This window comes from Protopterus annectens, chromosome 7.part0, assembly GCF_019279795.1.
Source record: "Protopterus annectens isolate FY-2018-M chromosome 7.part0, PAN1.0, whole genome shotgun sequence".
NCBI lineage: Eukaryota > Metazoa > Chordata > Ceratodontiformes > Protopteridae > Protopterus > Protopterus annectens.
In genome coordinates, this window is record NC_056739.1 from 1223753803 (window position 1) to 1223769622 (window position 15820).

General features: G+C 40.3%; 1 protein-coding gene across 1 annotated transcript in view; it reads right to left on the reverse strand.

The window, feature by feature from the left end:
- DNAH1 (dynein axonemal heavy chain 1) overlaps positions 1–15820 on the reverse strand; it is a 5225710-nt gene that overhangs the window by 225218 nt on the left and 4984672 nt on the right. The window contains exon 75 of the mRNA XM_044076389.1: positions 3505–3635. Coding sequence (XP_043932324.1) covers positions 3505–3635 — 131 coding nt within the window. The remainder of the gene's footprint in view (positions 1–3504; positions 3636–15820) is intronic.

The following is a 15820-nucleotide window of genomic DNA, read 5'->3' on the forward strand; positions in this document are numbered from 1 at the left end:
ACCATTTTGTTTCCAGATTAAAGTGGCCTAGCAGGTTTTTTGTGTCTGTGTGTGTGTGTGTGTGTGTGTGTGTGTGTGTGTGTGTGTGTGTGTGTGCGCGCGTGCAACAAATCTAATAGGGCTTTGCTTTGTTCTGGTTTGTATGTTAATTGTGGACTAGAAGTAGATGGTTATAAGTAAGTTGCTCTAGTAATTCAAGCTAATCAAACTGGTTTAGGACAAAGCAGTGATGGGTTCCATCTGATGAGTTAGTGGCAAGTTTTGCTGTTTTAATATAGTACTGGTTTGGTTTACTTTGGATGGAAGCTTGAAGGATAAGCAATACTGGAGAATCATATAGTAAAGTGGGGAGCAGCAGTATAGAGGCCAGGAGTTTCCTGGATGAATCAAATAAGTAGTTTTTTGTTCTATGGAGTGCCCCTAATTTTTGGTGAGTTTTTTTTTTTTTTTTTTTTTTTTTTTTTTTTTTGATAGCCTGTTGCACATGTAAGTCAAATTTGAGGTGTGTAAGGGCTTTTGGGAACAATAGCAGTAGCTTTGTTTGTTTTTTTTTTTTTTTTTTTTTTTTATTCAGTAGAAGCTGGGAGTTAAGCCAGCTTTCAACTGATGAAAATGAGTCTTCAGTAAGGTGTTATAAAATAATTATGTTACCAGAAGAACAGAATAATGTGGAGTCATCAGCATATTGTATGAAGAATACTTGACATTTGGCAGAGTTTAGGGTATTTGGTAAAATATATTAAAAAGCAATGGCCCCAGTACGGAACCTTGTCGATCACCTGTTTTGACAGGTAGGAAGGATGCTTAAGAATTAATCCATTAAACAGAAAGCAGACTATGGGAAATGTAGCTAAAGAACCAGTTGTTGGAAGTGTTTGATAGACTAAGTGAAGAGAGTTGTTTTTAGAAAAAGACTATGGGAAATGGTATTGAAGGCCTTGGACACATCCAGAAACATGGCAAAAACTAGTTGGCCTTTTTCTCTGGCTATGTTAATAGTGTTGGTGAAGTTTAAGAGAGCTTTGGAAGTGCTATGCCCTGGTCTGAAACCATGTTCTGTGGGAGTGAGGAGGTTATTAGTTTGTAAATGTGCCATTAGTTGATTATGAATGCATTTTTCAAGGATTTTCAAAAGACAGGAGTGAATGGCAAGTTGGATATATCATTGGAGTTACCTCCTTTGTGAAGTGGGATCATGTGAGATTTCTTCCATAAGGCCATGACATGTGATCCCTTGAATATACCTATTTATGAGAATACTGGAAATGAAATTGAGCTGGCTGCTATTTTTAAAAAATCACCAGGAATTCCATATGGAGCAGATGTGCTCAGTTTAATTTGTTTGAGGTATTTCTTGATTGTTATCATAGATACTGGTTGAAAGGAGAAAGAGTGACGATTAATGGAACTGGCAGGTGAGACTGAGTGGGATGTGGTCAGATTACTAGAGGAGGTCCATGTGTTTTTGAGTATCGTTGTGAAGCAGTTTAGCAATGCTAGAGAAAAAGTGATCATTGAAAACATTACTTGTTTCTTCTGGGGAGAAGTGGGGGTTGGCTGTCCATTTGATCCAGGATGTAGTATTTTAGATATGGTGGCCCAAAACTGATTAGAATTTCTGTAGCCTATTCTGCAAACTGGAGTGATAAAGTTTCTTGTCAAGTTTTATCTGGCATTTGGCTTTATTTTGTAAGTATTTATATTGTCAAGGAGTGCCTTCTGTTTTATTATTGAGCCATGCCTTCCAGGCTTTATCTCTATTCCTCATTAATTTCCTGGTAGTAAGAATAAGCCAAGGATCAGGGTTGTTTTGCACTCTTTTAAGCTGGGGGGGGGGGGGGGGCAAGCTCGTAAACAGTTCTATAAATATCTTATTAAAATAGTTAACCGCATCATCTAGTAGCAAGTCTTTTAGGATGTTCTATTTGTGAGATTGTAGTGAGGTGTTAATTGCATGTCAAAGTTGTTCATGTTGTGAGAGGATTTATATGTATGTTCCTTTGAGAAGTATGACATTCTCTTGGGGTCTATATTATATCCTCGAAAATGCATTCCATTGAATGTCTCTTCATCAACACTTGAACAGCGACAGCAGAAAATGCCAAATGTTCACATCAGCAATTTATTTCCCTGGGAAAGAAATCGCTTGGACATCCCTGTTACTTTGCCGTTTTCCCCACTGTAGTGCAATCTCAGAGTTGGTATATTTAGTTAGGGGGAGTGTGGAGGGCACAGCCGCTCACATTGGGGGGTGTGGGGGGTGACGCCCCCCCACTTTATGTTTGTAGTAATGTGTTTTTGTTTTGAGAGCAAGCAATTTCTTTCCCAAGGAAAGAAATTGTTGATGTGAATGTTTGGCATTGTCTGCTTTTGTTGTTTACCTGTTGATGAAAAGGCGTTCGACTGAATGCCTCTTCAAGGATATAATATAAACCATTCTCATGTGGCATATATGGGCAAGTGGCCACTAAGTATACAAGCTAATGTGCCGTGGAAACTTATATTGTTAGGGTGACTTGTTAAAAATCAGTCCAGAGTGGTAGTTTTACCATTTTTCAGGTTGATTATAGTAGGATCACTGATAAGTTGGGAGAACTTGTACAGGTTTATACTAGAAGTTGTTTTCTCAGAGGTGAGACTTGATCAGTTGATGTTAACATTGCCTAGTATAATTGTCTCTGTGTGTACATTATCAGACAATCAGGATAGGATGTTCTCCAATGTGCTGATATTGTCTCCAGGTGGGATACAAAGGGCCATCACACATACTGTTTTGTGTATGTTTAGTTTTAGGTTACTTAGAAGTAGCTCAACATTGAGGAAGGAGGTACAGCAGATGTGAAAAGTGACAGGTTTATGCTACTGTGGTAATTATTACTGCTCCTGCTTTTTTGTTTAATCTATCAGCTCTAAGGGCATTAAAGCCAGGGGGCGAGTATTTCTGTGTTACTGATATTTGGTTTAACCCAGACTCAGTTATTGCTAATATGTCAGGGGAGTGCAATTTTATCCATGCATGTAGTTCAGTAGAGCTGTATGTGTGGTGATACATCATGCTCAGCACTAAATGGCTGCATTTAAGAGTAAATAGAGCTTATCATAAAAAAGTGAACAACTGCAGTTGAAGACCAGTACAAGTATGACAAGTACTCCACCACTAAGAGAAGATCATTTAATAGGAGAGAAACAACTCAAATAACACAGGATGCAGCCTCATGACTTCTCATCATTTTTTTAAGTCACTGATTTCTTCAGCAGAAGCAGCACAAAAAGAATCAGGAAGATTCTGTTGAATGGTTGTCGAGGCAGGTATTGATAGTTTCAAGAGAATGGAATGAAATAAAAATTGGCTGCAGTTTGCTTTGCTCTTCGTTGAAGGCTTGCAAATTCCCTGTGTATTTGATCCATATGCTGAGAAATTTGACTAAATGAAAAAGCATGGTTGTTAACCCAGTCAGTGTTACTCATGGAAACCATAAAGTCAATGCAGAGTTAAGAACATACCTGATAACCTCCTGCACAAGCACAGTGTTCATGGATTCTTCATACATCACTGGATACTTCTGCATCACTTCTTGAACATTTATGGGGCTGGGTACCTTTGCCAATATGCTTCCTGCTAGCTCTTCAACAATCTGAAACACAAAATAGTTTCAGTTTAATGTAGGTATAATTAAATACAATTGTCTAAATACCTTGATCTTTAAATATGATGCTGCTTGATTATACATCTAAGCTTGACACATTTTTAAGCTACATAAAAACAGTTTTAGAATGGGGTTTATCTACTGTTCTCTAGTCTTCACCAGTCCTCTGAATGTGTACATGCCCATGATTCTCTTTAATTAGTTTGAATATAAAAGAAGTTAAATAGTTCTACTACTTCTGGTTTATAATGTTCTCCCAAATCTAACAAAATAATTTCTGACTTACCTAGTGAAAAGTGTCTACCCACTTCCATTAAATTCTTCCCTTAAAGATCATGTCTAAAAGTATGAAATTACCTTTTGTTTTTGTATAGAAAAGTGTTTGCATGCATCTTTACAATCCTATACAAAAACAAAAGAACATTTCACAACCATTTATAAATGCATTTTTAAACATTGCTTTTAAATGCAGAAGACTAAATGTACTCAGCAGTGTTTATAAGTTCATAGGTAGGTATTAGGCTATCTGCCCAAGGGCATTTATAAGCCTAGCCAGAGTGTGTCAGCTTTCGCCGCCCCATTGATTAATTAACTGAGCCTCTGTCAAGAAGAGCCAATGAAGTGATCCCAGGGGTGTATTTTCTGTTACCCATCCACTCATCAAGGTTTCTCTTGAAGAGTGTTAGTGAGGGGCTCTGCCTAATGTAGTTAGGAATTTTGTTCCTAAGCATGGGGAGTCTCTGTGACAGGAATCTATCCCTCCAGCATTTTCTATTTATTGTTGTGGCGAGGTTTAGCTCACTAGAGCGAGTGGCTCGCAGTGACTTGGATTTCTTTAGGTGGAGCATGTCCATCAATTCTGAGTTGGCCACGGCTTTGTAAGTCAGGCAGAGATCACCTCTGAGTAAGTGATATGTTACTGAGTACAGCTGGAGTTTTTCCAGTCGGGCTGCATTGGACATATGTTTGAGGCCAGTAATCCTCTTGGTGAGGTACTTTTGTGGTCTTTCCAGCTGTTGGAAGTGTCTTGTGAGGTACATCCTAAATGGGGCATTGTACTCTATGATGGGTCTGATGAGTGACGAGTAGAGGGGTACTATAACCTCTTTATTTCTAGATGCAAACCCTTTAGTAATTAGATGGGCTACATAGAAGGATTTCCTAACTACTTTGGCAATATGATTGTCAAAGGAGAGATTACTATCTACCTGGGTCCCCAGATCTCTTATTATCTCTTCTGTATTAAGGGGGCTGCCACCTATGTGGTAATTCATGGGTGTTTTGTTTTTCCCAAATGGGATGACTAAGCATTTTTTGGCATTTAGCTTGAGACCATGACTTTCACACCAGGTGTCCGTCTCAGTACGGCCCTTTTGGAGAATATCTGTGTCAGCCAGAGAGTCAGTTATGGCTCCCAGTTTGCAGTCATTGGCGAACTTGGTTAGCCATAGTCCTCCTGTGTTTGCCTGTACTTCTGAGAAGTATATGCTGAACAGTAGGGGTCCTAGGACCGAGCCTTGTGGGACACCACTTGTGACTGGTTTAGAGTTGGACCCGGTGCCCACTATTCTTACCATGTGAGGTGTGTCTGTAAGCCAGTTAGCAACCCATCTCATGATGTAGGGGTTTATGTTCAGGCTGGTGAGTTTTTCTATAATTCCCAAATGGGGAATGGTGTCAAAAGCCTTGGCGAGGTCAAGGTAGGCTGTGTGAACCACCTTCCCCTCATCTATGGCCTTGGTGACTGTCTCAAAGAAGTCAACCAGGTTTAGTAGGCATGATCTGCCCTTAACAAAGCTGAACTGGGTCAGGTCAAGTGTTTGGAGGTTCCCAATGTCTTTGTTAATGAGTTCCATGATGATTCGCTCCATAGCCTTGCAGACCAGGCTAGTCAGGCTTATGGGGCAATAGTTACCAAGGTCAGTTGTGGCCCCTCCTTTGTGGAGTGGAATAACCATTGCTGTGCGCCATTCTATGGGCACGTAGCCTGTGGAGAGGCTGAGGTTGAACAGTGTGTTTAGGTGGGGGGGGGGGGTAGTTTGTTCTGTAGTTCATGCAAGACGCAGCCTGGGACACCATCTGGCCCCATTGATGCTGTGCTTTTGGCTTTTGAAAGGGCTGTTTTCACTTGTGCGTCTGTGATTTCCAGGATACGACACTTTTCCGGTATTGTTGTTGTCCCTTTTGGGGGTGAGAGGGGGGTGAAGTTTGCACTGAATTTATCTGCCAGGATGTTGGCAATATCAGTAGGTTCAGTATATTTTGTGCTATTTTGCACTAGCTCAGAGCATATCTGCGAGTTGCCACTTAGATTCTTGACATAGCTAAAGAAGGCTTTGTGGTTATCTTTCGAATTCTTGGCTATTTTTCTTTCGAAATTAGTCTTGGATGATTTTATGAGGGACCTTAGTTTCTTACCGATATTGATCAGGGATGTCTTTCCTTCTTGGGATTTGCTTTTTTTTTCTGAACTAGTTTCCTCCTTCTATTGTATAGCCTGTTTATGGCAGGGGTCCACAGACTGGTTTCCTCCTCTTAGGAGAGTGAGTCTTGGTTTTGCTAGGGATGGCACGATCCATGCATCCTTGTAGTTGTTCATAGAGTGCATTTGCAAAGGTTCCTGCATCTTGGACACTGTTATCCTCTGGTGTGGGGGCTGTGAAACTTACCACCTCTGTCTTAAGTAAGGTGAAGTTTGCTATAGAAAAGTTTTTCACTGTGGTTTCCTTGGTTGGGGGTGGTGGTGTGGTGTGGACATCCAGAGTGATTAGTTTATGGTCTGGTCTAACCAGTGACGGGTTGACCTCTGGTGCGGAACACCTGTTGCCCATGTTGGTGATGACCAGGTCCATTATGTTTTCACCTCTGGTAGGGGAGTTTACCAGCTGATCCAGGGCATTTGAGTTGATAAGTTCCAGGAAGTGCTGGACCTGGGAGTTTGTACTTGAGTAGTTTTCCCAGTTAATGGTAGGGTAATTGAAATCACCCAATATCAGGGTGTTCGGTAGGACCTTCATGTTTTCCAGTGTCTCCAGAAAGGTGGAGTGGTGGTCCTGGGTCATGGAGGGTGATCTGTAGCAGGCCACAATTTACATTGCAGATTTGCCTGATGTTAGCTGCACATGGATGATCTCAGAGGTATCATGCTGCGCCACTAACCTGGAGGTGTAGGTATCCTTGATGAATATGGATACACCCCCTCCTTTTGTGTTTCGGTCCATGTTCTGTAGCTGAAATGTGTGGTATGAGTTGTAGCCCGGTAGTGCTGAGGTGCTCTGTAGAGCCTTGAACCAAGTTTCAGTTACTGCACAGATGTCGGCGTTCTCCATACTGAGGAGTGCTTCAAGTGCGTGCATTTTGAGATTTAAACTCCTGGCGTTGAGTAGCATAACCCTCATTTTTTTTATTTGTGCTGTTTACGGAGGTGGGTTTGACTTTTGAGCCTTGTCTAAAAAAGGCACTATGGGGGCAGCAAGAGCCTTGGCCAGTATTTGAAAGCCTAGGGGTGACAGGTGCAAGCCGTCTGTTGCGAAGCAACGAGGCTTGTTGAGCATGTCGTCCAAGGCTGACGGACACTGCAACCCCTTTGAATGACACCAGAAGCTTAGCCAATTGTTGAAATTTATCATTTTGTCTTTATACTGCGGTATCATTCTTGGTGAGGGCAGGATGCTACTCAGGGCCAGGGTCATACCCGCCTGGGCTACATGATCAGAGAGCTCTTTCATGTCTCTTTTCATGTAGTCCAGGGAGGTACGTCTCAGGTCATTTACACCAACATGAACAATGACAGAGTCATATTTGTACTTGTTCTGGTGTGACCTAAGTGCTTGTGTTATGTGGCGAATTCTGGCTCCCGACAGGCAGCTAACAGTAACCTTCTCCTTGTCCAGCCTAGTGAGTGGGACGTCAGTGTGCCTGACTATAGAGTCGCCTATTACTAGTGTGTTAGGTATGTTATTTCGCCTTAAGGGCTGTGATTGTGCGGCACACTGATTTTGTGTTTTATGTGTTGTGTGGTTTGTGACGGGAGGTGCAGTTTTTTTGGGTGTCTGCTTTGGAGGTCTCTGATGCTTTTGCAGGTTTTTATTTAGAGCCTCCGAGTATGATTTTGTGTATTTATGTGCATTTTTTGCCAGTGCTGGTTTATTATGTCTATGTGAGGCTGGAGGTGTGGTGCAAGTGTTTACCTTCTCCTCATGACTGCCTGTTCCAGTCTTGGGTGGAGAGAGCGTAGCTTCCAATTTAGCTATATAATTGCATCTCTCACATATGTTAATGTTTTGTGGTAGGAGGAGAGGGTTGTCTGTGCACATGAGGCAGTTGTCACATTGCCTCAGGATACCCAGGTTCACCAGCTGGACTGGAGAGTATACCTGAAATTGCCCTTTGGTCATGCCTGAATAGTAGGGTGAGCTGCTTAGTTGCTTGGTTGGTGAGGGGTGAATAATGAGTCTTGCCCCGCTGGGCAATCAAGTGTCAGGGTATATTAGTGCTTGCTATTAGGTCTGAGCAAGTGCTGGACTGTAGGATGCTTTTTATGTGCTTAGGTTGAGAGTTAAGACTACTTTCAAGGGAAAAACTGAAGAAGAGACTTGGTGGAGCCAAGAATAATTTAGCCCTAGCTAACCGGCACTGCCCAGATGTGCAAAAAATGTGCAAAGGCGGTTTTTACAGCAGGGAAATGAAAGAGATAGAAATTAGCCCAAAATGGCCTATAAACTACTAACTTCTGGGCTGGAACCACTTCTCCAGGGACAGATGGCTGCTCAAAGCTCCCTCTCTTACAGGTGAACAGAGAAACCTCCTTCTATCCAAGTAAGGTATGGGCAACTCAGAAACTTGTAACACAGCCCTGAATTCAGCAGTAGCCTGAAAACTGGACTATACTAGCTTAGAAAGGTGGGAAACAAGGGCATTTTTTTTGAAAAGATAAGGCAAAAACAGTAAAAAAATACACTTAAAACAGCTTTAAATGATTACAAACAGTAAAAAAATACACTCAAAACAGCTTTAGATGACTACAAGCAATCAGAAAAGGCTTTTAAACAAATTACCCAATTAAGCAGTAAAAATATCTCGAAACTGAGCCCTGTTCCTGTAGTCTTCAATCAGACAAGTTCTAACTGCACACTCCTGCCACTGGGGTACAAGGAAACCTTCTCCAAAAAGAAGGCCTGGATTAGTGTTCAAGTTATACAAACAAAGCTAGATTCAGCAGGCCTGAATCTAGTTTATGCGACAGCAAACAAGGCACACCAATTTCAGTAAGAAACAGTTCAAATATGCAGGCCTCTAACCAGAAATTCCCAGCTCAGAAGGGCAGAGTCCCACAAGCGTGCCGACCACAAACCTTCTTAAGGTAAAATAACTGGCCTGAAGCCCAAGTGCTTAAACCAGAGCTAATACACTTTTAGAATAACACACTAAGCCTTCAATCAGCAGTTCCCAACTTAGAAGGATGTAAGTTACGTGTCCTGCCACAACAGTGCAGACCACAGACCTTCTTAATGTAAAACAACTGGTCTGAAGCCCAAGTGCTTAAACCAAAAGGCTTAGAATGATAGTTACACCAAGCGGTAATAAATACAATTGAGTACTTTTAAGATGACACAAAAGCAAAATAAAGTAATAAAGTAGGTAGAAACACAAATGCAGTAAAAGCAGATGAATAAAGTGCAAATTATTCTTTTTTCTTTCAGTGAGCAAATGAGATTTGCACAGGAGGAGTATCCAAATGCAGATTTACAAGAGGAGCGGGCAGTTTCAACACCACCAAGATTAACACCAAAACAAAAGCAGGGAGGGTGGATGGGGAACTAACTGAAAAAAACAGAGCCACAACTTCCAGCTAGATAGTATTCAATGCAACACAAATAAATCAATTTAAATGCTGTATTATTTGAAAAAAGTGCAGATAAAGATTTACTTTAATTCATTATGGCATGAATATTCTTGGGCGGGGGTCTATATTATGTTGCCGAAATGGCAAAACAGCGAATGCCATTTCAGTGACACATAAACAGTGAAATACCACTAACGCGAACAGCCAGGTCACTGATTTATTTTCCTATGGGAAAAAAATTGCTAGGCCATCGCCATGAAATTGCCCTTTACCCCACTGTACTGCAATCTCAGAGTTGGTATATTTAGTTGGGGGGATGGGGTGGGGGGATGAAGCCCCCCAGTTTGTAATGATTTAGATGGTATGTCGTGCCTGGTTGGTCTACCGATTTTTTTCCCTAAGAAAAAAAATCGGTGACCTTGCCATTTGTGTTAGTGGTATTTCGCTGTTTATGTGTCGCTGAAATGGCATTCGCAGTTTTGCCGTTTCAGCAACATAATACAGACCCCATGGGCAGGCAGGAGGTGCCTACATCACTTTGGGTTCTAGCTCTAATTAAGCTGGATAATCATAGGTAGGTAATTGTAAATTAGTTTTGTAACTGCCAAATTGTTAAATTAATAGCTTAGTAAAAAAAAATAATGATTAGTTTAATTACTGTGCAGGCATATGAAAGCTGATTTTTCATAGAGGAAGTAATTAACATGATATTTGAAAATATTCACATGTAGCCAGCCTTTGCTGTTCTTTTGTCATCTTATAGAATTTGATACTGATTCTGGCAGTTTTTTATACTGTTCTGCTATGCCAGTTCTTAAATGTAGAATACATGAAAATAAAAGAGATGGATGTTATGCTACCTGACTATTAATGGAAAATGCGATAATTTATTTATTTATTTATTTTACATTTGTTTACTGGGAAAGTCCGACTTAGAACAAAGACAATTTTCAGAGGAGGTCCAGGGAGAAATGCTCCAGACGCATGTCTTTGTAACGTGGGAGGAAACTGGAGCACCCGGCGGAAACTTACACGAATGCAGGGAGGACATGCAGCAATGCATAATCAAATTGCTTGTCTTGAACTATACTCCAATTACTTTAGAAGCATGTGAAAATGGGATTACAGGATTATACAGTGATGTATGCATTTTTTTTAGAACTAACACCACAATGATACAAACAGTAGGAGATAATTTAACACTCCATAATGCTGAATATCAAAAATCACAAAGCATAGAAAATAGTAATAAGATAAACCACAAATGGTTGCAGATACAGTTCTCTAGATAAACAGAAAGAACATACCCTACTTGCTCACATAGAAGTACTGGCATATGGCAAAGAAACAGAAAACTTATAAGCAACACGTGCCTAAATACTATAGTGAGCCACCTTCATTGCATGAGTTCACCTCTACCTTTCATAACATCTTCAGACTCTCTTCCCACAGAGCAACTCAATATTGGGTCAATCTCATTTTTGTTTTACATTGTTGCCATTTTTCTGGCACAGACAGAGGCACATCAAATATGTCTATTGCCTATGTCCAAACCTACACTTGTTCACTTGTTGAAGAACAAAAGGGCATTTCCAATGGCATATAAAAGGAATGCACCACTATAGCAAACTGAACCAACCATAATTTACATTCCTTGGGCAAGACCCAGATTCACAAGTCACTAAAGATCATTTACACTTATATCATTTGGCAGAACCTTTACACCAAACAAGTTCACCAAGATGGTGGTCACATCCCAGCCTCAATGGATGGCAAGGCAGAACAACAATATTATGAAGTACCCCCAGGTATCCATAGGCCAAGCAGTCTGCCTTGTTAATAAAGCCTTTCTGTATATTCGCATCTACTAACTAGTAACCATTATGAAAGAAAAATAACTCTTTAAATTAGGGTAAAGATTTTAACAAGTCTAATGAGACCCAGGCAATGTTCACATGGCTCAATCAGTGGGTCTAATTGGAAGGCCTCAGCCAGTCTGTAAAAGGCAATCAAATCTTACTCCTACTTATTGCAATAAGCAATTTAGCTAGCTGCAAGTAGCAGGAATATTCACATTCCCACCACCACTGTCATGCCCATAGGACAGCCTATCTTACAATAATGGGTGGTCCTGCAGCATTTTCCATATCTCTGATTTCACAATAGCATCCCTCAGCTGAAGTGGCCACACTTCTTTTCTCCTCTTTCTCCCTGCCTGGTTCCTTCAGTATTAGAGCCATTATTTGAATTCCAGTCATCTGGGTCAAAGCAAGGGCTCCATCCTGCTATGACACAATGCCAGGCCGAGCTTCATCACCATTCTGAATGTTCTTTTGGATTTCATTGGGGAAGTGTAGGGGTAATTGGTTCTCTGTAATATTCATGACAACAAACTTGGTCAGGTTGAAATGGCTGTTGGAAAAATTGTGCTAAAGATTAATATTAACTAGATTACATTATTCTGCTAATGTACTTCAACTGGTACACTATTTGGTTGCCAGAAAAGGTGGCACCCCTTGAAGGAAAACCTTCAATCTCTTGCTGGGGTATCTGAGGAAAATGCAGGAACTCAGGTACAACAATGCAAGTAATGTACACAGAAAGGAGACACTGGTATACTAGCAGCAATATTATAAGCCTCCATGGACATTGCCAACTGAGGGTTCTATCATTTTGCACAACAAGCCTTCAAAAGACACCAATTAAAGACTTGGGCCAGTGAAAAAAGACTCATGGTCTAGTCCAGTGGAAGGTGCAGTTAACATCAGTGAAACAGCTCTTCCTCTATTTTTCTTCAATGTTAATCTTCATCTGTCCCAGACAAAGTATTTTTGAATACTTATATTATTCACTTTCCTACAGTATTTCATTGTATCATAATCTGTGATCCCACTACCTTTTTGAGAAAAATATTTAAAATTACTTTAATTTCCCATTTATGTCACTTCTTCCTTTCCTAGTACTTAAGTTTATTTTTTTCATTTGTTATCCACATAAACCCACTAAGCACAACTGCTTCCTTTTCGGGGTGACTCAGGAACACTGTCTGGTTAAGTGAGTTGGTCAATGAACATGTAAATAGATAGTGACGGAGTCAAACCACAGACTACAAGATGAAGTCTGTTAGCAGTTTATAGTCCTAAGCTTTTGTGCTAATATTACAGAAAACCATCACGCCTTACCACCACACAGTAACCTAACATTGCAAGAAAGTAGTCAAAAATGAAATAGTAATACAAAAGCCATGTAAAGCCATATCACAGTAAAGCCTGCAACAATGTAATTAGCTTGCTAATGCTATTAATGCATCTCATAAAACTGCATTTACTCCCCCAATAATGTACACTAACTAAACAAGGAACACTTAAAAAAAAGCAATGGAACACTTACTAAGCTAAAGAACTGATGAAGAGAAAGATTAAAATGTGAGGACAAGAACATTCAGTCATTTATCATCAAACTGAATACTTTAGACAGCTGTACTCTGATGCGTTATCATTTTGTCATGCACTCTCAGTGATCATTATACACGAGTAGTATGCCAAGTTATGAATCTGAAGGTTATACAAAAAAAAAAAAAATCTCTTGGGGAACAGCCAAACAGAAAAGTACAGTTGTGTAAGTTGCACTTACCCGTAATAGTAGAGGTTTGAATTCCTCGCTGCTGCAGTAGCCTATAGGTTATGTCTTCCCCAAGACACAATAAGCAGGCAGCTTCCAAAAGTTTTGGCTCCCTCCCCCATATCCACTCTGTCTGCTGACTGGGAAGTCCTGAGAAGGAAACAATCAGCAGTCAGAGTGAAAAGTTTTCAAGACTTTTTTATCTAACATTTAAGTACTGTACTTGTCTTGTACTAACCAAAAAACAACAATACAATACATCACTAGGGGGGAAGGTGGATGTGGCTATTTCAGCAGTGAGGAATTCAGACATCTACTGTTATGGGTAAATGCAGCTTACACAACTGTACTATGTACATCTATCCCACTGCTGCAAGACTATGGCTAGAATACCATAGCTTATCCATCCTGGGAGGAGGAAGGATATAGATCCAGGAGCACCTGGAAAATGGTCCTAGCAAAGACAACCCTGGATATAAACACAGAATCTAGTATGTAATTCCCTGTACAGGTACATACAGAGGACCACATATCTGTCTCTAAAAAGCTTCTAGAGTCCACCTTTTCTGTATGCCATTAAACAAGGCAAGCCCCAAGGACAGTATGCCATAACACTGCATGGAAATGGTTTATCATGGTAGGTATAACAAAAGGTGAAAAATGGGGACAACCAACTGGATACTGTCTGTTTGGCATGAGTTGTAATTTTTTTAGTACCAACATAAAAATAAATAGCAGAATGGCTTTTCTAAAGGACTTGTTTTTTTTTTTCAAGTCAGTACCTGAGCTGCCTATACATGTCCAGAGTATATGAAATCCTTTCTCCATGGTTCTGAGGGATAGGGTAAAACAATGAGAGACTGGTGGCCTGATTCAAAGACACTCTAAAACAACTTTAGGCATAGGTGAGGGATTTGCCCTTACAGATACCCAGTCCTAGACACAAACAAGATAGGGTTCATTCACCAACAGATCTAGCACCTGAGATACTAATCTTGCTGATGTAAGAGCAGACAGATCAGTTTTCCATGAAATAAACCTTAAAAATACCTAATATGTAGGTTAAGATGGAAATGAGATTAACTCTTCCACCAGAAAGTTAAGATCCCAGGAAGGAATTAACAGTTTGCAATGTTATCTCAGGAGAAACATTCCTATCTGAAACTGTTTTTCTAAGAAAACACTGAAGGATCTATGGGCAGACATACTGAATTGGCCACAAGATGTACCTTAACAAAGCAGTATGAAGACCAGACGTTAGTACTCACACAAATATGTGAGCACCAGTGGTATAATCTCAGATAGGATCCTGACTGATTGGTATCAACTAGAACAATATTCCACATGTTAATATAAGAGTTTTTAATAGCAGGATTTACTGCCTCCTTTAGTACCTCCTTAACATCCTCAAAAAAGAGTTGCCTAAAAAGGTATAAAACTCGAGGCAGATAATCCATAAAAGGAAGAACCAATATTGCTTGGGCCAGAAGGCAGTCACTACAAATATTTTCTGTGTGGGGGTGGCTTTCTGAATATTCTTAATTACCCTGGATATCAGTTGAAGGGGTGGAATGCATAAAGAAACATTTCTATGCCTAAGAATGAAAGAACACCTATCATCTGTTTTGGAAGGAGGTCAACAGATCTCTTTGAGATGTACCCCAGAACTGGATTAACACCTGGAAACCCCATAATTGAAAATGCATTCTTGAGGGTCTGTCCTGGATCTGCTTAGATTGTCTGCCACTATGGTTTGCTCAAATAGAAAAAAAATGTGCTTGCAGGCTTAAGGAATGCTAAACAGCTTACTCCCAAGTGATAACCTACTTGTATAAAGTCTTGGGCTCCCCTAGCTTGATAATATACCACATCATTGTGATACTGTACATCAGTGTGGAAATGATGCATTTTGAACTGTCTGAAAAATCCCACAGGACATGCATCTTTACCCTCACAGGAACTGCCCCAAAATAAATTCTTAAACATCTGTTGATATAGACTGACTTGGAGGGTGAAGGGAAAAGGGAGGATACCTAATGGTGTTGTAAAATCTAATGGATGATATCTTTGGATTCTCAGATTGGTCAGAAGAGTTGAAACTCATGTTAAGACCTCTTGACATCTGGGATAAGACTCTAGAAAGATATGTAGGAAAGTCACCCAAATAAGGAAGAAAATTAAATATAATTCAGTCTGCTTTAAGCAAAGACTGTAGCAAGAAGCATGTAAACATACTTGATGCAGAGAACTGATTGGGTGAAACAGAAGCAGAAGTTCTGAGATCTTCTAGTTTCCATCATTATTGTAAAGCTTCCCTGGGGAATAAATAACAGTCTTCGGAGAGTCAGTATATAGAATATTGAAAGTTACCGGTACCAACATAGGAAGGAATAATTAAAACTAGTCTCCAGGAAGGCTCTTTTTTTGGTACTACAACCATTTTGGTATAGAAGTCTTTGCCCACTGAAAAAAAACAGAACTGGTTGTATGACTCCTAGGATAAACAAAGTTGAGGAACCTGAGGAAAAACTGTGTTTTAGTTCAGAGGGTGGGGAGGAACTACAAGGAATGGAGGATTTTACATCCAGTGCCAAGTGAATCCCTCCTGAAACATCTTTAACCTCCATGAGTCAGTGACAGCCTGTTGTCAAAGAGGAGTGAACAGAACCAGTTGTTGGGATAGGTCTTGAGAGACAGATGCAGAAGG